This window comes from Haemorhous mexicanus, chromosome 7 (genome assembly GCF_027477595.1).
Source record: "Haemorhous mexicanus isolate bHaeMex1 chromosome 7, bHaeMex1.pri, whole genome shotgun sequence".
Lineage (NCBI taxonomy): Eukaryota > Metazoa > Chordata > Aves > Passeriformes > Fringillidae > Haemorhous > Haemorhous mexicanus.
In genome coordinates, this window is record NC_082347.1 from 18,029,695 (window position 1) to 18,051,194 (window position 21,500).

Here is a 21,500-nt window from a genome sequence, read left to right on the forward strand (position 1 = left end):
ACTGCAAGTGTCAGCCCAGGTCATTAATCACAAGGTAATGGAACGTGTTAGGGGGATGTTAGCCAGTGGGAGAGAGGCTGAAGCAACCTTGAAGGCTGAGGCAGTCACGGTGTGGCTGCTGCTGACTCACTCTGCAGCAAGATGCTGCTCTGACCAGCTCAAGTGAACCACAGCAGTGTTGCCTCAAAAGCAAGCCACAGAACGAGTACAGGCTCTGCTGCTGATTAAACTTGCTCTGGGCACCAGTAACATGAGGCAATGCCTGATGGAAACATCTTCAAAATGCAAGCAATTTGCTGAGGAACAGAACTTACATAACTACAAAAACAATTAGACTTCAGAGAGTTTCTGTATCAACAGATTTCAACACTTAGAATATAGATAGCTAAAGGTCACCATCCGCACTTTACAGAAGGGGAAATGAAATAAAATGATAACATGATTCATCTGCTACATGCTGTATGAGCTGAATTTAGGCCTTCAGCTCCTCTGACTTGGAAAAACTACCTTTCCAACAAGACTGCTCAACACAGTGTCCCCAAAACCAAGCATCACATATCCTAGGCAAGGAAAAGGTATTTTACTGAGCTTTTATCCTAACACACCCCCAACATTTGTATACACGTACCTAGGTATGTGTATAAACAAGAAATATGCACACATATGCTCCTTTACATACACATAGAAAAAGTCTAAACAGACTCTGCTGGACTACTGAATGGAGAAATATGGAAAAACACCACAGAATAGATATATGTCTCAGAGAAGAGAGAGCATGCCTGGCTAGCATAGTTTTCCTTAATTTTATTGGAATGTTTCTTAATTCCTACATTTCTTAGTTCCACTTACAGGACAGATCTAATTTCTGATGTCACTAAAACCAACAAAACCCCAAACAAACAAAAAGATCAGGGGTTTTTACAACAGACTGAACCTGTGACTAGAGCTCAATTAACTAGGTATGTTTTACTAAGATTAATGGACATATTCTTCTAAAAGTCTCAGCAAATGTTTGAGTAAGGTTGAAAAACAGATTAGCACAGAAACAGAATCAAATCCAATACCTGTTTTTCATGCATACTTATTTGCAGGCTTGCTGGTATTGCTCTTAGCTGTAAATACTAGATGAGGTACTGAAAGATATTCATAGTATTCAGAAAGAAATACTATCATGTTATACAGTGGTAGCCTCAAAGTTCTTACCTTCTGCTTTCGGTAACTTTTTATAAAGAATTTCAAGATGTTTGAACAAGACTTAACAAAACTCATCCCTCACCCTCCTGTGGGTTACCATTGCATTTACCTGACCACTACACAGGGGCAGTGCAGACACCACTGCTGGATTCCAGCCCAGGACTGCTGCCTGGAACCTGCTCAGTGCCCAAGGCAGGCAGGGGGCTGTAGCTGAGCAAAGCCTCAGCATAAACAGGCATCAGATCTGCTACAGCACCTGCACACTCTAAAGGTGTGGAGTACAGCTGAGAGACCGGACTGAGACTAATAGCAAAGGGGAGGGGAGGGAAACCCGTGACTTTTCTAGCACTTGTTTAAAAGAAAAACTCATTTTAAATAAGGAAAATAATCTCTATAGCAGAACTGTTAGAATTTGGAAACCAAAAAGGGATTTAGTAAGCAAGCAGTAAAGATGAGTAGCTACATATCTTTCTAAAATTAACATGTGTTTAGGATGGATGACAGTGCTTGTCCTCAAATTGTGAGCAATCATGAATCTATTCCTTACACTCCTGAGTACGTGCATCTGCCCAAATTCGTTTGCCGTGCCCACCTACCTAGAGTGGCGTACCTACTTCCAAAAAGGCTTTTCCTACATTAATCACCATGGAAACTAGAGAAGCCTTCTGCTACATATTCAAACACATCAATTGAATAACAGAAATAAATCTAAATAATGACTGGATACAATGTAGCAACCACTAAACCATCCCAATTCAAGTAAAATTAAGAACAGGATGAGAAAGATTTGCTTGTGTGGGAAAAGGCTGAAAAGATGGCAGCCCTCAGCTGCTCCTGGTACAGGTGAGGGACTCTGTGGGGCGGCTAGATGCACCTCGGAGCCTTTCCAAAGGGAGATCAGATTCTAGACAGGACCCGTGCCCGTGTGTGGCACACCAGGAGCTGGTCCCGCGTCAGCCCTACGGCTCGGGACAAGCCCGGGGCTATCAGACTAGCTCAGGCAGCTACAAGCGAGAAACTTCGACCGAGAGAGGAATAAAAGCAATTATCAGCGGGCAGGGCTGGGCGGCCGCGATCCCGGAGCAGCGCGTCCCGGCCCCGGGAGCGCTCCCCGCGCACCGGCACACGCGGGGCGAGCGCGTGGCTGGAGAACGTGTATCTGGGGGAAAAAACACAGAAAAGGGGAAAAAACAAACCAAAAAAACAAAAGCGGGGGAGAGAGGGAACCAACCCTCCCACCCAAAACCAAGCGGAAAGATCGAGTCTCTACGGCAGAAAGGTGCCCCGCTGCCCCCGCGGAGCCGGGGCCGGGCGCGCCCGCCCCGCGCGGCCCCGTTTGAACGGGCCCCGCCGCCGCTCAGCCAACGGGGCGCCGCGGCGGCCGTGACGTCAGGCGCGGCGGGAGCGCGGCGCGGGCGGGCGGCCGGGGCTGTCAGAGCCGCGGGGCCCGGTGCCCGCGCCGCCGGGGAGCGCCGCGCCAGGAAGATGAGGGTAAGCGCCGCGCCGGGGCCGCCGCTGCCGGAGCCGGCCCGCCCGCCACCTGCGGGCTCCGGGGCACGGAGCGCCGGGCTGCCGCCGAGCGGGAGCGCGGAGGGCGCGGTGGGTTTGGTGCGGAGCTGCCCCTGCGGCGGAGCCAGCGCCCCGCCGGGTCCCGCCGCGCGGAGGACGCCAGCGAGCGGCTCCCGGGGCGGGCGGGCGGGCGGCAGGGAGGGCACGGCGGGCGGCAGGTGCTGCCGGGGCTGTGCCGCAGCGCTCCCGCCCCAGGAGCGGGGCTGGGGGCGCGGGCAGCGCGGAGAGCGCCCCAGGATCGCGGGTGGCCGCGGCGGAGCGAGCCCCGCTGTGCCCTGCTGCGCCCGCTGCCCTCCCGCGGGGACAGCCCCGGGAGCGGGGTGGCACCGCTGGGTGCGACACCAGCCCCGGTAGGACAGCCAGGGCGGCGGGGAGCGGTACAGGCTGCGCCCCAGAGGGGTCTTTAAAAAGCGAACTGGTGCGACAACGAACGCCTTAAAGGAGTTAAAAGGCTTGATGGCAAAAGCGGGGTACGTTTCCCGCTAAAGCATCGTTTCAGTGGGGATTTGTTTGGTGGTTAGCTTCGCTTAAAAGCCCTGTGCAACTTGAAGTTGTTAGCCAGAAGTGCTCATCACAGCCAGACCATCCTGAGCAGCAGCTTGGGGCTGTATTGCTATGGACCTTAAAAGGGAAAAAAGCAAATTACTGGCGAGTTACATAGTGCAGATAGCAAAGCCGTTAGCTTCAGCCGTTTCTCGGTGTTATGTACTGCAACGCTCAGGTCTAACAGATAAATCTGTAAAATACCGAGTAACCTCAATGCGCTTTTGTGCAGAACTGTTATTTTTCATTTCTTTTGATATGACATTAGATCCTGCCTTTTCTATTTTATTGGACTCTGTGTCCTGAACTTCTGAAACTGAACTCCATTCCTCTTTGTGGTCTCCCTGGTTGCTATTAAACAGCTACTATATTTATCTTACAGGGAATTACACTTCCCTTATGTCTCTTATCACATATGTACGCAATGGTCTTTTGGTAAAAGCAACCAAACAGTTCTACTTATCAGTGTCACACAAGTAAATCTGTCACTTTGATAAACAAGTTCTGTTAATACTGGTATTTTTTCCTCACAGTGCGCCTAGCATTTATCAGTGCCTAAGAGGAGAAAAAAGGTTCTGTATTCCAGTTGTAAACATGAATGACTGACTTCGGAGAGTTTGAGAGGAAGAATATGCCTTGCATTAAAAAATTGCTCAGGAGAAGACTTAAGTGTGGGAGATGAGCGCAGTTAGAAACAGCTGTCAGGTTAAAGGTGCCGATAATGGCCTAATCCTTTTCATCTACATAAGTGCTTTTCATCTATGTCAATATCTTGTCTCTTTCAGAGACAGTGAGACAGCAGCTCAAGAGTTAATGCTGCCTTCTTTGCACTTGATCTCTTAAATAGTCTTGACTATTTCAGCAGCCAGGGGGAACTGTTTTGATGCTGAATAGCATTTTCAACCTTTACATACAGCAGCAGGATGTTTTGTTTAGCCTTCTGCATAGATTTAAGCTGTAGCAAATTTAAAACAAACAAGAAACCCCCTACAGTTTACTCAAAGGCTGCGGTACAGCGATACAATTGTGGCCAAGGGAAGGGAGGTGCAAACCCTAAACCTCCGTGTGGTTTTTGTGTTGCGACAACAGGTTTGTATCCTAAGCAAAGATCTCCAAAGAGACTGTTTAAATTAGGCTTGTATATGACAGTGTATGTCACAGTTCCACCCAGTTCCTGGTTTCATGTACATATTTAAAAAAAACCGGCAGTTTTGATCACACGGGATATCCCCTGCTGTTTCCAGTGACGTCTACATGCAGAAGATGCCCTTGTGCTGAGCCCTGGATTACATCTAGCTACAGAAGTGGTGAAGGATTTATCATCACAAGTGAAATATTTCGGCCAAAGATCCGACTTCAAAATGCGTAAAAATGGGAACCTTAAGGCTTAGTATTTGTTTGTTTGCTCAGTAAGGCACCACTTCAGTATCTTGGAAATTCAGAAAGCATTCTGTATTTTCATCTCTGTCTAGTTTTATGCATAAAGAACCAGGGAAAAACTGGGGAGAAGGAAGAAATCAAGTGCAGTGAGGAAAATTCTTACAGCTCATGCATCTACAGCTTTAGAGACATAGTTTAAAGTGCATTTCAAACACCAAAGCCAGCTTGCAGACTGCTTGGATTCAGAACTCAGCTTGAATGCTGAGGCTGCCTTCAGTCAAATCTGTAATTGTGTTTAATGTATGCCTGTGTAAAACCCACACATAAGACATCCTGGTGAAGAAGAAAGCTTAACCCTCTCTCCCTTTCTTTGCCCTTCTGCAGGAAACTATGCCCCAGACACCAATATTTTCCAGCATGCTTGGTTCCAGTTGTAGTGGGCAAGTGCAGCCAGACATGGGAGAGAGATGTGTGGACCCTGTTTACCAGGATGGGAACCTTGTTTCTGGATCACTGGAGGCCTTGATAGAGCGCCTGGTGCCCACCATGGACTATTACCCAGATGTAAGTAGCCACCACAAGGGGATTTTTTTACTGCTATGGTTTAGTACTCCCATACTGTATTGGTATCTGAATTGTTGCTCTCTCATGAAATTCTACCTCTGTCTGATTCAAGAGTGAGATGTAGGCTAAAGATGTATTTATTTTACTGGCAATATTCATTCACTAAAGATGTTGCTCAATAGGGATATTCTCTGTTTCTAAATGAGAGCACTTGTTAGAAAGATAAAGCCATCTTGAACTCAAATGAGTGCCTTAAGAACCAATTAAAAGCAGCATTAGCCACAGAATTTTCATAGTTCTAAGCTGCTTTAGCTCTAATGCAGCCAAGATTAACTACTAACCAGGTCTTACCTAGGGAAGCAGACCTGAAAACAGCTCTAGTATTTTTCCCCTTAATTTTCTATGCATATCCTAGTTAGGCCATCAGAAAAAAAAATCGCAACCCAAAATAGATTTTAATTAAAATATTCTCTTTCTAAAGACATTTTAATGGGCCAGTGCTGTAATAATGTATGTTCTCGAGCCTGAAAATGATTTTGCAACTGGCTGAACATCCTCTGTGCAGTCCTCAAAGTGAATACTACCTATATAGAACTCTAGGGTATGCAGTAAGAATTTGAACCTAGGATATTAAGATACCACTTTATCACTTTAAATTACTCTTTTTGTCCATTAATGAAAGATACTATTGGAACAAGTGGCCAAAGATCAGAGGTCTATATAACTTGTATTCTATTTGAGCTCTGAAAAAGCAGCAGCTATTACTGAAGTATCCCAGCACTTTGAAAAACTAACAAGGGAGCTGGAAACTGCAGTCACTATTAACTTGTATACCAAACTTAATGTTTATTGTAGTGGGCCATGCTATATCTTGTATGTTTCTCAGTCTAATTTGTGAAGAATGTTTTATTGTGGTCTCATTTAAATCACAAAAAAGTCCCTCCAAGGTCCCACAAATAACACCACACATCCTCACAATCATCATCCACAAAAAGGGACCCTCCATGTGAGAGTTCAGTGGGAATGTGCAGAATTGCCATCAATCATCAGTATAGGATTAAAAAAGCAAAACAAGCATGGTTTACTATTCCAGTTCAAAAGTAATCCTAAACCTTATATTTAAATAGGCTAACATACACTTGTGCTGCCAGTACCAAATCCTTTCTAAGACTCAGAGGGATAACCATTGTTAGACATTAAATCTCCATTCCACAGCCCCAAATACATATTGTAGAACAGATGCACAGAAGAAACTAGTGGGTAGAGCTGGTGTGGTATAACAGTGGAATGAATAGCTTTAGGATAATCCAAGGAGTCTGTTCCTTCTCTTTGCTCTGATACATGAATCTTGTTACTTGCTACTTGTATTTCAGAAGTGTAGCAAAGTTTTTAAAGTAGCTGCTAATGAACATATCTTATAGAACCTTGCAACATAAAATCTATTTATAAACACAGCTACTCTGAAAATGGTTCTAGAAAGTGAGTAAGGGGTGTACGGGGTCCACAACTTACTTTGGAATGCTGCTAGTTTCTGCGGTGCTTTCCCTTCATATCCCATGCAAGAGTGCATTACAAACCATGCAGCCATGGACCCCACCCTGCAGGCTGCAGTTTAAATAGGCTGCAGGCTCACAGCTGAACATCCAACAGGAGCAGTCACAGGTAACTCCAGGGGGAGACAGATGGACAACAGCATTCAACCACATTCATCTCCTCTACAGCACAACACATACCTTTAGTTAAACCAGATCACCCAATTTAGGTGAAAGGGTAAATTATAAAATGAGTAGACAAATAAGCTCTGAACAACATAAAGAAGAAGCTGTATTCGAGCTATCGTCAAACCCAAGTTTTCTATTTCCCTTCAGTTACACGTTTATACTTCATTTCATGCTCATTTGTGGTTTTAGGGAGTTGCCACAGAGGGTTGGGGGTAGCCATTTAAGCTGATGTCCTGTCAGAAGAGTAGCCAGTCCTCTATGTTCAAGAGAGAAGTATCAAAACCTCTTAGTCTTAACTCTCTGGCTACTCATCCAAAGAAAGGCAGCAAGGTATCACCCAGAGAAGCTAGTGGCAGTATGAGAGCAGGGGTTACCTTCTTTCAGAGTGACACAGTGGTAAGTTGCAGTACTCATCCAAGTTTTCTGATGGCTACATTTGAGCCCAGTGCTGGAAGGCATTGCTGCCTGCCTGCACATTGATCACAGTAACCTTCTGGGCAGAGAAAAAGGGAGTGGGGGAGAGAGCAAACACACAGTGTCCTTCCGTGCTGGTTACACAGGCAGAACAAAAATGTGTTTGCCATGTTGGCAGAGCACAAGACAGACAAGGGAGGACAGGAAAGATAAGTGCCTGCATTAGTGTGCTGCTCTTTTGAGTCTTGTTTGTGTGCGAGGACTCGCTCTGCACATAGGGAAATGTATGCTCATGAGACACAGGAGTTCAGGAGGTTAGGAATGGAATGTACCAGTCTGCAACCCTTGTGCCCAAGCAAGAAAATATTTGAAGAAAATATTTCACAAACACAAAGTTCCAGAATGAGCAGTGAGTGCACACAGAGAAATTATTTTTTTTCCCCCGCCTCGAGAAGTCATCAGTGCATTCTTGGGTCAGAGAGTAACAATTCCTTCTTTAGTCTTGTGCACTCACACTCTTCTTTTTTTTAATATAATTCAGCTCATCTCTTAGCAACAACTTTAGGCACTAAAGGAATCTGGCTTCTTATTCTCTTGCAAAGCACAAGCCCCTTTTGTGTCTACTTACATTCTCCCAACTGCAGAAAGGATTTTTTTTTGCCTCCCCTCCCAAATACCTGTCACTTTTAGGATAAATGGAGCTTAACTTTCACTCTTATAGCTTATGGGAGCATTTTTTAATCATTCTTTATCAAACTAGCTAGCTTCAGAGCTAAATTTCCTTCTCCAAACCATCCCCTTCATGGCTAGAGGACTGCCTGAGAAGCTGTAGGTTTTTACACGGTTATAGCATTTAGCCTCTGTACATATGACATTAGTATGAAATACTAATTAGTATGAAATCTTTACTATCCAAAAAAACTGTGTTCTAGCCCCTGAGACATAGCACTAAGCTGAAATGCCTGGCTTAGTTCAGTCTGAAATTTCTTTATTGGATAAGGAGTGGCTACTAGCAGAGAGGCAAGGAAATGGGGGGTCAGTACTGCTGTAATTTGGTTAATTGTAGTCCTTGTCTGTGTCAGTAATAAAAGTATCAAAGCCCCCTCAATTCAATACCAGTATGGTGTAAACCAGCATATCTTGATTGGCCACAATGGAGCAATTTTGTTTCCCAAAGTAATGAACCTAGTTCCAGTTAAATGACTTTTAAAAAATGGAATAAAAATAGAGCAGATGGATTCCAGAAGGATTGATAACTTGTTTCTGAAACCTAAAAGTTTGGTGTTGTCTGAAAAAGCATTTCATGGGTCCAATTACTGATTACAGAGACACATCAGCAAGCCTAAAATGGAAAGTACACACTGTCATGGCCTGTATCTTCCTGCTTTCTGCCAGTTCAAAACTTTTATGAACATCCTATAAAACATTATCAAAGGAACCAAATAACAGCACAGATCACGTGACACTTTTCTTGCTGGGTGACAGCAGGAAAGTGATGCTGTGAGTGGCCCTTTCTCAGAGTCCCTCTGGACAGACACTGTGCCACATCACACACACTTCCACCAAGGAGGCCAACTCTAGAATTACTGTGAGAAGCAAAATTACATCTTTGCTAAAAACAATGTGTTCCAGCTTATCAGAGCAAAGGTCACTGCCAGGGCAGTGTGGCTGAAGTTGTGGTTCTCTGCTGCTGGCACACACAGACATCTTTCAGCCAGGCCCTCTCAACTCCCAAAGCAAGAATGTGGGGAAGGGATCAGAATGTCACGTCCTTTTTTTTCTCCTCCCCACCCATCTCATCTCTCAAATGCAAAACACAGGAAAAAGTGAGGGCTGCTTCAAGTCTTCAGTGCAAAAATAAAAATTTCACACAACCCAGTGACAGCTGACTCACCCAACAGCTAAATTCCTGTTCCACATAGTCCAGACTCGCAGTTTTAAGTTCAGGGACAACAATGAACACATGAGATAGATGGAAAGTGAAACAGAGGATAAGTAGGCATAGTTAAAGACACACACACCCCAAATCTCACAACCCAACACAGTTTGTTCTGTTGCTTTCATTCTGAGTAGGGAACACGTCAGTTTAGGAATCACTCTCAGAAGCACAGGAATAAAGGATCTGATATGTTGTCCCATAACACAACCAAGTGAACCAGGTTAGCTTTTCAGCCTAATTTTAGTGCCCATTACACATCACATGCACTACCACAGGTTTTTACAGAATTGTTCTTCGAGTTTTTGGTCACTGTAAATGTAAAAATAAACTCTGAAGTTCTGCAGAGACATGAGATATGAAACAGAAGCCTAATTTCTTAGATTTCCAGATGTACACTTGTGGGGGATGTTTGCCATTAGGGAGGGAGGCCTTGCTGTCAGTGTCCTGTCACTGCCCTGCCCAGCTGCTCAAGGTCACCAGGAGCTCGACTGTGAGAGGGGAATCCTCTGTAGGCATCAGTGGGAGCACTCAGGAGCCTGACCCAAAGTGTCCATCCAGTTAGCCCTTCAGCTCCTCTCTTCCTCCATCCATAAACAACACACAAGGCAAAGACTGCAGCTGAGCTCTGGCTTTGATGGGCCAGAATTGATGCTGTTCCTAATGCACTACATGAACCTCAGAAAAAACAAGATCTTCAAATCAGAATGAGCATTTTAAATGCCTGTGCTGTACCACATTGTACATCCTGTACTTTCATTAGCTTCCTTCAGAAGGACAGAGTTGTGTGTTTAGATATGAGTTTAATCTATTATACTTTTCGTTCACTCCCAGAACACTGTGACTTTTGGTTAGTGTTATTTATTATGTTTTTAAAAAATTCCTTTTTCCCTGATATTTGGTGATTAGTGCTAAATTTGTATTATAGACCATGCTGAGTACTAGAGAAGTGAAAACATTTTTCATTAATAGCACATTTTACTCTGATTAAAGAGAGATGCCACATAACCACTTTGGGGTCATAAAGATACCATTCTTGTTTAATTATAAGCTTGTTTTAGAGACTGCAGGCAGCAGAATTTGGTAGCAGATAGTAGAGATACCATATTTTAGACACCTGGTCCTAAGATTTTAACTGTCTTAATTGACTTGCCCAGCCCAAGGTGGTACAAGCTCACCCTGACTATTTAAATACACTTGGCTGTGTCCTGCAAAGTCACATTACTAAAACATGGAAAAAGTAACAGTGCTTATTTCAAACATAACAAAGGTTAATTGAAATACAATGTCAAGGAGATCCCCTGTAATTTCCCAACTCCAAATTTTACCAGAAAGCCTAAGGGAAAAATGGAAGTACTTATGAGGTGCTACTGTCATTAGTCAGGCAGTTACAGTCCAATGCAGCAGCCCAGCTTCAAGCACTGGACCAAGACTAGGACAAAAAATCATCCTCACTTCAATTAAACAATCCAGAATATGGTACAATGGATACTTGTCCCGAGTACCAGGCAGTGCATCACAGCTTTGGAATTACAATGGAGAGGCTATTTCTAATGAGACATCCTCATTGTTGGTATTTATTAGCAGTGTTCATATTCAAAAGACTCTGAAACAAACCCCAAATAAATGAAGTCAAGCTTAAAACTAAATTATTGTCTTGTGCCTCCAAACTAAGTGAAAACTTTTGTCAGTGATTGTGGGGAGAAAGAAGTGAAAATCCCATACATGAAGAAATTACAGCTGTGGTTTGGAATATACATGAAGCAGTTTTCTGCAGCTCAGTGAGAAACAATCACTCTTGAAGAAGCCAAGCAGCATTAAATAGTGGTGTTTAAGAGTCATAACACCCTTCATTAGATGTATTTCATTTGTGGCTTTGGTAAGTGATGACTAATTAAGCACACTGAGTCTGGCATTTTAAAAGGAAACCATTTGATAATTGGAAAACCCCACAGTTAAGAGCCTTGAAGCCTATAGCATTTTCTTTCAACAGAGCTAGAAAAGACCTGCATTTCTCTGGAGACGGGAAAAATTACAGAAATTTTAAATGAAGCACAGTTACATTCATTGTTTACAGATTAGTTTTTCCAAGGAAGACACATTAGTTTTGCTAAAGCTTTTCAACTTTTTGTTTTCCTTTCTTTTTTCTCCTTCCACAGAGAACTTACATCTTCACTTTCCTATTGAGCTCACGAGTCTTCATTCACCCACACGAGCTCCTGGCTAAAGTGGGGCAGATCTGCATTAAACAGAAGCAGCAGCTGGAAGTGGGGACTGAGGTAGAAAAGGTAAATGGACCATTGTGTCCCTCAGTTACTTGTGGTGCTGTCGTTTTCCACTCTCTCCTCATTGTAAAGCTAAATAGACTGATATAGAATAATACAAAATTGTAATTGGCATTTGTTGCTGGATGCATTTATACTTGGGTCTTGTTCTTTGAAGTACCTTTATTTCATCTGCTGGCCACATTTTCTGGGGTTATGTCCTGCCCTACCAGGCAGCTGCAGGTCAGTGGAGCAGTGTGTGTGTGCCATGAAAGCTGCCCAGCAGCTGGTTTGCACTTTTGAGCTTTCACCAAGTAAGGAAAATCAGATCCAAGAAAATCCCTTTCTCCATTCAGCCTCACCATCCTATCAGAGTTAACAGTAACCTCTGCTGCAGGTTACTGCTGGGGTGTTTAACTCAGTATAGCAGTAAATCAGAGCTACCTCTCACAAAAATTGAGATGCACTTATTTAAAATGGTGACCTGCACTGACATGTTTTATTACAATCACTTAAACCAAACTTACATCCATTTGTAAATGTGTCACCACTTGTAAAGTGTGTATTGGAAGATTTTTTCAATTATTTGAAATTGAAGTTCCAGAAAAGTCCAAGCTGGGCAGCAAATAAGAGTGACAGAAATAGGAAGGTACCAACAAGTAAAGACCTAAATTGTTCAAATCCTGGGCATGTTTTGGAACCTTTCTTCCCTGATGAGACATTGCATGCTCCCATTCCTGATCTTCAGCACGTTAGTAGCCCCATTCTGTTTTCTCCTTGGTGTATCAGCACTCTGAGCGAGGAGCACGAGAGGCAGCTCTGGTTTGTCAATAAAGAGTTTTTATCAGCAATACTGACCTAAGGGCTTTTTCTCCCAGACTATTCCTGATGTGCATCCTCTTATTAATGTCACAACATTGCTCCACAGGACAAACTAACCATGGTGCCAAGTGACTTTCATCCAGGTCAGTCCCCTGATCTGCTCTCCAAATATCTGCATAGCTCATCCTGTAGGAGCTGGGGAAACCAAGGGTCAGGGATGTAAGGTGCCAGAACCACTGCATCCAGTTTTGCACTCAGGGGTGATAATTGTCCCTAGCACCACTGCCAAACTTAATTTGTGACTGAGCAAACTCTGCTCTGTAAGTTGTAAGGGTTCCTCAGCAACACATAACTAAACAACAGAGATGGGAACCTCTAAAAGGTGCCAGGACCATCAGAAATACAGAATGAGTCAATCTGAGCTGTGGACCTATGCAGGGAAAGACTGCAGTGAATAGAAAGTGTCCAAATACATCTGTGAAATACTTGGATTTAAACTGAATTGGATGCAAGATGAAACTTTTGTGAATAGCAATGCCCTTCAGAGATTTTCAAATTAAGGCCATCTCTGGGGACTAAATCAGCTGGCTGTTTAGAGATACAGTGGGAATTGTGAAGTAATATTACTGTGGCTTCTCAGCAGACTTGTTAAAAAGTCCTGGCTTCCTAATAGAAATGAAATAGCATCACACCCCACTGTAAAACAGAGCAGCTCATACTGCAAACCCCCACACTCTTACACCTTGGACATGGGCCTGCAGGAAACCAGCAAGCAGCAGGGTGACAATAAATCACTTCTGGGAGGTGGCTGTAATTTACATGCTTTTCTGGCTGCCCTTTCTGTTATGCCCTTGATCCCTTCCTACCTCCTTAATGTAAGCTGCAAAATTTTCATGCCTTCTAAACACAAACTTCTTGGAAAACCCTGCATGAGCTTCTGACATTCCTCTCAAATTACTGCTTTATTGCCCTCTACTGCAAGCACCTGTGTGTTTTACAGAATAGTTTGGCCACAGGCATTTGCCAACATTTGTTTTTCTACATGGCAACAAATAAAAATCTCATTTCACATACAGCATACAAACTCTTCACTCAAGATACTCTCAAGTATTCACAGTCATAATCCATTAAGGTATCATCAGCTACCAGCACCTTCTAATTAAGTGGCTGCAAAGCAGGAAATGGCTGACAAAAAGCAGTTAAAGCATCTCTGATCGAGTGTGCTTATGCAAATCTCTTAAGATAAGCTGGGCAACTTGGTGCCTGGCTATCATGTGAGCTGAAAAAGTGGCAAGCAAGCAGGTTTGGAGGTTACACATCACAATGCTTATAATTCTGTTGGTTTTGACATTACTGGCTAGCCAAAGAGTTCTACAGAAATACAACCCAGAAAAAGTGGATTGCAAAGAAAAACACTCTGGGGTGTCTTGGAGTCTGCTTAGAGTCCTTTTAACTACTCATAAAAAGCAAGAATATCGCAGTATAAGACATCAATTATAACATACAAGTCAGTAGTTAAGATTGACCATAAAGGAAAAAATTTAACTCTCCATAAGTGCATTAGAAATTGGAAAGTCTCAAACAAGATTACCAGGGAAAAATCACTTGCATAGTATTATTGAGTGGATAAAACCCCTGTTGTTAGACCTGTGGTACAATTTTTCTGCAGCTTGAGTATTTTACATATCTCGAGTTAAAGTAGTAAGAAATAAAAAGAGAACATAGAAGTTATTTTGTACTAAGTTTGTTTTGCCTGTATATATTTTGAAGGAATATATAATCCCTTCAAAAGTAACTATTTCCTCTGGGGTTTTTTTTGCCAGTAAGTCCTCCTTTTTAAAACTAAAAATGTAGAAGTATGTATAACCAGGTCATTGCCATTAAATCTTTCCTATTGCCCTCCTTTCTAACTGGGAGTTGTTTTTCAGTCCTGTCTTGTCTTGTAGAGAACAGGGTCAATCCACAGAACACTTAAATTGATAGAGTTATTTTTCTCAAAGAAATATTTGGGGGAGAAGTATTCCCATGGACTCCAGAGAACTCTGCCAGGCCTCACCAGGGGAGGCTCATGTCTGGAGCAGGACTGGAGAAAAGCAGGCTGGTAGGTTTATTGCAGCCATGGCAGAAAGGAAGCTGTGCTGCTGCCCCCAGATCTGTGAGGTTTCCATCTGGGCTACCACGTGCACCGAGCCTGGCACGCTGCTGTGGCTCCATCAGAGTGCACAGGAGACAGAAATCCCTTGCTCTGCTGCACTGAGGCCTTCTAGCATTGCTCCCAGGAAGTGTACACCTTATTTTCATGAGTGTTAAAAAGCATCTGATGAAACATGAAGCTTTTTTAAACCTGAGAAGTGCAGTCTGTATTGCAACATTCCTGGCTTGCCATATGAAGAGGGCAAACCATAACAAAAATAGATACAAGAGATGTGAAGTCAGTGCTGATAAATCACTGTGTTTTAACTGATTTACTGTACATGGAGTATAATTTGGGGTAATTTGGCTGAGTACTACAAGCACAAAGCTTCATTTTTCTCCTTCAAACCTTTTCCTTCTTTATCAGAGCCTAAAAAAACTGATGAAATACAGCCTGGTGTTATGCTGCACCTACTTCAAATCATGACAGCTAATGCTACCTCTTCAGTGGGCTCCTGGTCTTTAAGGAGCAATCTTACACACACCAGCATTAAAAAAGCATCAGCTATGACTGATTTAGTCTCTTCAGCTGCTGGGGTCAGTCTAGACAACCCATAAATTCTTTATGAACTGAGTGTTCACATGGGGATGGCTTGCCATGGCCCAAGGTGAGATTTTTTAAACCTTTCTGCCCTCACCACTCCTTTTTCAGTTCCAAAAATTAAAAAGAAAGGATAGTCAAAATGATTAATACTAAAAAACAGTTCTGTAGCAGCTTTTGGTAAACAAAAGTAGAGTTGGCACATACCTGTTCACTTTAATTGAATGGAAGTGCACTCCCTGGCTAATTAATCACCCATCACCACCTACAGATTATTCTTTTAATAATGTCAGGCTCCATGCATTTCCTGGCAAATAAGTATAAATTGTCTTTTCTCCAAGGCAGATGACAGTGGGAGTTTGGAGGACAGGCAGCTATAATCTGGAGCTCTGTCCCACACTGTTGAGAAATAGCTTGAAGCTGCACACCAGAGGCACTGACAGACCCTGCTTTGCAGGAATGCCCACTGCTGCCAGAAAGAGTGGGGGTGTTTTGGTTTTGCCCTCCCTATGCAGCTATTCTGTGTTTATCTAATTAGCAGCATCAATTAAATGCTGTCAATAAAAACAGGTAGGAAATGCATGCTAGCAGTTTGCAGGTCTTAAAAAAACCAAAACAACCCAAGAAAATTCCCTCTGGACTTAGAAGGAGGCACTGGCTAATTGTCAGATTGAGGATACAAGGGTGCATGGTTTAACTTCAAAGTTCTTTATCAATGATTATTAATATAATTGACTATACAATGGTGAGATATTTAAAAAAAAAAAGCAAAACAAAACCAGATTAATTTCATTGACCTTTGGTTTTGATTAGATAAACTGGGGCATCCCATGATGAGATGCTGTTTTGGCAGGAGCTGCTACCAGTATTGGAGACTTTCTCGGTTTGGCTTACAGCAGTTTCCTGAGGTGGCACTGCCATGCTGAGTGCCCTCCTGTCCCCAAAGGGGACAGGGAGCTGCTGCCTTCAGGGACCCCTGCACTTACACAGCTGGGCAGGGAACACAAACAAAGCTTCCTCTTTTTCCTCTGCGCATCACAAGCTGGGGAGGAGGATAAATATAGCTTAAATTAAAGTTTGATTCTTCTTGTTGGTTACAAGTGCTCTTAGCACTCACACTCCCAATTTTACAAGACTTCTCCCTTGGATGTGTTGATGCTGCTGTCCATTGATGCAATGGAGAGGGGAGTAATGGGCACCCAATTCAGGCCTAACTGATGAAAAACCTTAGAAGATTCACAGGTACCCAAAAAAACAACAACAAAAGAAAAATTCTGTGCCTGCCCTTTTTGTAGTTGATAGCTTTTTGAACAGAAGCCAATACCTTTCATTGTCAAAGTCTGTTTTGATTGAGATGTCATGGAGAGAACACACACATCTTTCCTGTCATTCATTTATTTCATATACAGCTCAGCCTGGATTGTCTGATAAATGCTATAGAACTGAAATGTCTTCGGGAATGTTTCTCGTGAACGCTGTTGGTAGAGTACAGCAGTTTGTACACATTTGAATTCAAACACTGCAGTACTGCTCCCTCAGATGGCAGAAATCAGCTTAAACCCCACGGACTTCAGTTAAACAAGTCACTTGAGCTGTTCTGTCATCCTCCTGGTTTTATACAACTCACCTTGAAAATGTCTTCCCAGTGTTTGGTAAGAGACATCACCATGAAAGGAGGCTGAATGATACTATTTAGGAATCTAGTGCACAGTTAAATTTGTTCTTTTTTTTGTCCCCATCACCTACTATTAATGCAAAGTATTTTCAAGGGTGTCTCTAGATTTCTGTGAACTTTTATCAACCAATTAATCTGCAGTCAAACAGGTCTGTGGTCGGTAATCAACTCATTGTTTCTTTCTAGGCAAAACTAAAATCCTTCGCTGCCAAAATCATTCAGCTCCTGAAGGAATGGACTGAAACTTTCCCCTATGATTTCCAAGATGAAAAATCCATGAAAGAGTTGAAGGAGATTGCTCACAGGATCACACAATGTGATGAGGTAGGGGTGGGAGGGGAAAAAAAAGGTTAAGTGCTAAAGCAGTATTTGTCAACTGTTCCATGAAGTGTGCCACGTTCCCTACAATCCTGCAGGCAGTATTTCCTAAATGAACTACAGCAGCAGCTCCTGAGTTGTCAGGGTAACCACAGGACATGGGCTGCCTGATGGACTTAATGGTCCATTAGCAGGAACTGTCTACATCTAATCACCACATGTAAGAACAAGAAGAGTGAAAATAGTCCTGGCAATATGAAAAATGACCGTGGTGCAGAAGGAGAAAGAACAGTACCTAGAATGGCTCAAGAGGATTTAATAACAAATTACAGGCCATGCTTTGTACATTACAATCCTTTGTGCATTGTCACTGCTCTGTATGTCTGAGTTCTGCACGACACACCAGCTAGTTGTATCCCATGTACTCTTGGCCTAGGTGGAGGTGTTTATTATTTAGCAGCTCATTCCCAGCTTCTAACAATAAAAAGCAGCTGGCTTATTGCAATGTTTCAGGTGACAGGCACAGTATTCCCACAAAGAAGTTATCTTTGAGCTCTGCTAGCTAGTCCCTCACCAGTATTAACAGCTCTGAGTTTCTAGCCTGTGGAGAAAACTAAGCCTTGAAGAAGCCTTCTAAAGCAAACAGAGAAAGTGAATTAGAATAAAACAAGGGGTGTTAATCTTTTGGAGGGGGCCAGGGGAGGGAGGTTGTTGGTTAGTTTTGGCTCTTTCCCAACATTCACAAAGCCTACACTTTTTGTTCATTGAGAAAGTCTCTGTTAGCAGCAATAGACAGAAGGAAGAGGATAATCAAGAACCACAAGAGAATTAGTTGTAAAGTGCTCGTACAAATGTGAAGTCTTACTTCTGTAGAAGTAGAAGCTTCTTGTTGTTTTCAAACCCACAACTTCAAGATATTTTTGGGAACAATTAGGAGGAACCAGGAAGACAGTTGTATCATGTGCTTTTGTTGATTCAAGTAGAGAGAAAATGAAGAACAACAGGTTTGACAGCAGGGCATGAGTCAGGGCTAGGACAGCAGAGGGAGGTGAAGGAAGTACATCAGTTTTGTTGCATCAGCAAAGACGTTGACGTGGGTGCTGGATGAGAATGTCAGTGCCTCAGGAGGAGGGGAAGAGGAAATAGGACTACAGCCTTCTCTTCTCCTTGGAGACAAGGGCCAAGGGGTGGATGCTGGCAGAGACAGCACTGTGAAAAGGGGCTTGGCAGAGGTTTATTTACATCTCTGTCTTAGTATTTAATTTGTCTGTTACTTTGAACTAGAAAAGAGTTGTGCCCTTTCTTTCTCCCTCTTCCTTCCCTCTCTTTTGTATTAATAATGGTCATTTGAGAAAAACCCATCTTGGTGGAATGGCTGCATGCTGTGGTGTCTGAGGCATCTGATGGCATCCATTAATTACAGCACCACCTCATTTACCCCCTTAACAAGGCTAATCAAAGTTCATCAATGGAGAGCTGTGCTTCATCTGACCCCTAGGAAACACTAATTTGACACTGACAAAAAGCAGCTCTCACTCTAAGTTTTTGTTAGCACATTCAATTATGTTTCAGCATGGAATTATGGTAAAGGTTGGGGGTTTATTTTGTATTTTAAAGCTTTTTCAAATCCCCTTAGGACACTATTCTTCATACATAAAAGTAGAAAGTCACCTGAGAACTCACACAAAGCAGTCAGGTGTTGTCCTGGTGATAGCAGCATACCAAATAGCTAAAGCTACAGCCAGGACTGCACCCCAAAGTTAGTTAAAATTAACTCAAACAGGTACAAGTCATTGTACAGTCATTGACTTACCTTCCAAAGCTGTAGGGAAAATTAGGGTAAAACTAGTAATGAAAGGAAGCTGCGAAAACTCTTAAGGACAACTGTCTAAGCCTTAGGATGCTAATAAATGCATAATAGCTTAAGTTAGCCATAGCTTTTCTTGTCTCTTTCCTCACTTTTACATAATATCTGCAATACCCTCACCCATCTTAAAGTGTCATTTTCTGCAATTCTGTCAGCAGGTCTGCTTCCTCCCAGACACGTGGGCAAGCCAGGCACAGTGGCTGAAGGCAAACCATTCACAGTGGAAAGCTCAGCATAAGAGAGGAGAATTCTGCTTTGTTTTAGCCCCCTCCATCAGGCTCCCTTGGCATTTCTGAACACTTGTAGCACAGTATCAGAAATGACTCCAGACAGCTGCTGTTCAGCAGTAGTCCAGCCTCAAGATGAGCTACACTGCCTTCAGCTTTTCATTTGATTTCACTTGGGAGTCAGATTATTGCCTTGTAAAGCACCATTCTGACACCATTAGTGCTTAATTATAACAGGCAATATACAAGTATTTGGTAGTCATCTCTCGCATCTGCTGCATAATTTCAGTCATCACTGCACAGTAGTGGCTCCTTAGAATGGTCACAGATTCATTGCAGTTCTGTCTAGTGAGGACTGGCACAAGTGAACCTTGTGGGTAACTTCAAGAAAAGTAATTTGCATGAAAGCAAGAGAACGATTCTGTGAGGAAAAGGACTGTCTGGTTGAATTAATTTTCCTAGCAGCAGAAGAAACCTGGGTCACTTAAAGCAGTAGCAGACAGGATCAAGGAGTAGGAAAGCAATCAAGTTAGCTCTTTGGGGTGATCTCAGAGAAATGTCTATAGGACACAATGGAAGAAAAAAAAAATCACCTTAGATGTCAAAACAGTGAGCAGATGGATTGTGTTCCTGTGGCTTTACCTTCCAATGAATCCTTACAAATCTTACATTTAAAATCTGCACACGATAAACAGGAAAGGCATTTTAGTTGTCTGAGAACATGATGTATATTGTGCTCTTATATAAATATTTGGATACTTGCTGTTCAAAGCTAAGTTAGGATATTTTAGGGGTATATTCCTGGACATTATGTGAATTCCCTGGATTCTTCTTGGGCTAGACAGACTGGATTCATCAGTGGGTCTGATCAGGACGAGAGCTTTTGGCCCTTGGTGCACAGAGGTTCCAGGAAGCCTTGTGCAAGCAGCTTCAGCACCTTTCACATGCCCACTCCAGCTGCTGGCATGGATGCCTTTGAAATGGGGCACTCCCCAAAGGAGCAGACCAGCCAGCCAAGCAAAGCAGAGCTGGGAAGGCAGGCAGGCAGAGCAGTGTCATTATGGAGTTGTGTGGGTATTTAGGACAAGGTCATTTGTCACAGAACGATCAGCTCAGAAAAGATGAAAGAAAATGGATAATAGGCATTTATTTTTCCCAGGCAGAAATTCTCTGGTGATCCATGTCTGCAGTAGCTAAAGGTTTTCAGCAGTTGTTGTTTCTCCCTTCTGCTTAGGAAAATGGAACAGTGAAAAAGATCATTAGCCAGATGACACAGAATCTCCTGATGGCCCTTTCTGCACGGAGCCAATACCAGGAAATCAGAGAGAAATTCCGTCAGCCTGTCACTGACAAGGGCACCATCCTCAAAACCAAGCCCCAGTCAACCCAGAAGGACATCCTGAGTGTGTGCTGTGACCCTCTGATCCTGGCACAGCAGCTGACCTACATCGAGCTGGTGAGACTGACTGGGGTGGAGACTTGTGGTTTCTGTTTACTAAATATTAAGATACTCATCAATGTGAATTTGGCTATGGCTTCACTGAGAGCCTCCAGTGCTTTAATAAAAGAACACCAAGTCAAGTAATGAACAAGACCAGTTAGGTACACTGATAAAAGCACCTCGCTCTAGGAAGATGAAGTTACCTAAATGTTCTCCTAACTTTGATTTTTTTTTTTTACAGAATTCTCTCTTTGTCTGTACAATGACAATCTCTCCTCTCTCCAAACACAGGAAAGGGTGAGCAACATTTATCCAGAGGATCTGATGCAGATTGTCAGCCACATGGACTCCCTGGATAATCACAAGGTACAAAAAGGTGTACAGAGAAAAAAAGAAACATAGATGAACCAGGGTAAAGAATAATAACTCCATAATTTGAGCATACCCTGTGCAAGAAAGACTGACATTTCCTAAGCTTCATTAAGCTCATGCCTTAAAACACGTACAACAAGATTTTGTCAAGATATGAAAAGGAAGCTTATCCTTTGGTAAACTTTGACTTTTTAATGCTACAGGAGAGGTTTAACAGGTGACCTGTTCTCTTACAGTGCCGAAGTGATGTGACCAAAACCTATAATTTGGAGGCCTATGACAATTGGTTCAATTGTCTCAGCATGCTGGTGGCTACAGAGATTTGTCGGGTAGGTGTGCCTAGAAAACAAGATAGCAAAGGGATCCTGCCTTAAGGACAAGAGGCAAGCAGTGGTCTAAATGAGATTTAAACATTAGCACTGCAATTAAAGATAATAGCATTATTCAAGCATTAAATTA

At 42.9% G+C, this 21,500-nt stretch overlaps 1 protein-coding gene across 3 annotated transcripts in view; it reads left to right on the plus strand.

The window, feature by feature from the left end:
- The window catches only part of RASGEF1A (RasGEF domain family member 1A), a 50,161-nt gene that overhangs the window by 20,624 nt on the left and 8,037 nt on the right, over positions 1-21,500 (plus strand). The window contains exons 1-7 of one of the 3 annotated variants that reach the window (XM_059851257.1): positions 2,590-2,685; positions 5,071-5,250; positions 11,481-11,609; positions 17,003-17,140; positions 20,463-20,684; positions 20,961-21,035; positions 21,278-21,370. In XM_059851257.1, coding sequence (XP_059707240.1) covers positions 2,680-2,685; positions 5,071-5,250; positions 11,481-11,609; positions 17,003-17,140; positions 20,463-20,684; positions 20,961-21,035; positions 21,278-21,370 — 843 coding nt within the window. In that variant the 5' untranslated portion in view covers positions 2,590-2,679. Of the gene's footprint in view, positions 1-2,589; positions 2,686-3,211; positions 3,234-5,070; positions 5,251-11,480; positions 11,610-17,002; positions 17,141-20,462; positions 20,685-20,960; positions 21,036-21,277; positions 21,371-21,500 lie in introns of those variants that run through there. The other 2 variants (XM_059851258.1, XM_059851256.1) reach the window with 2 other exon arrangements.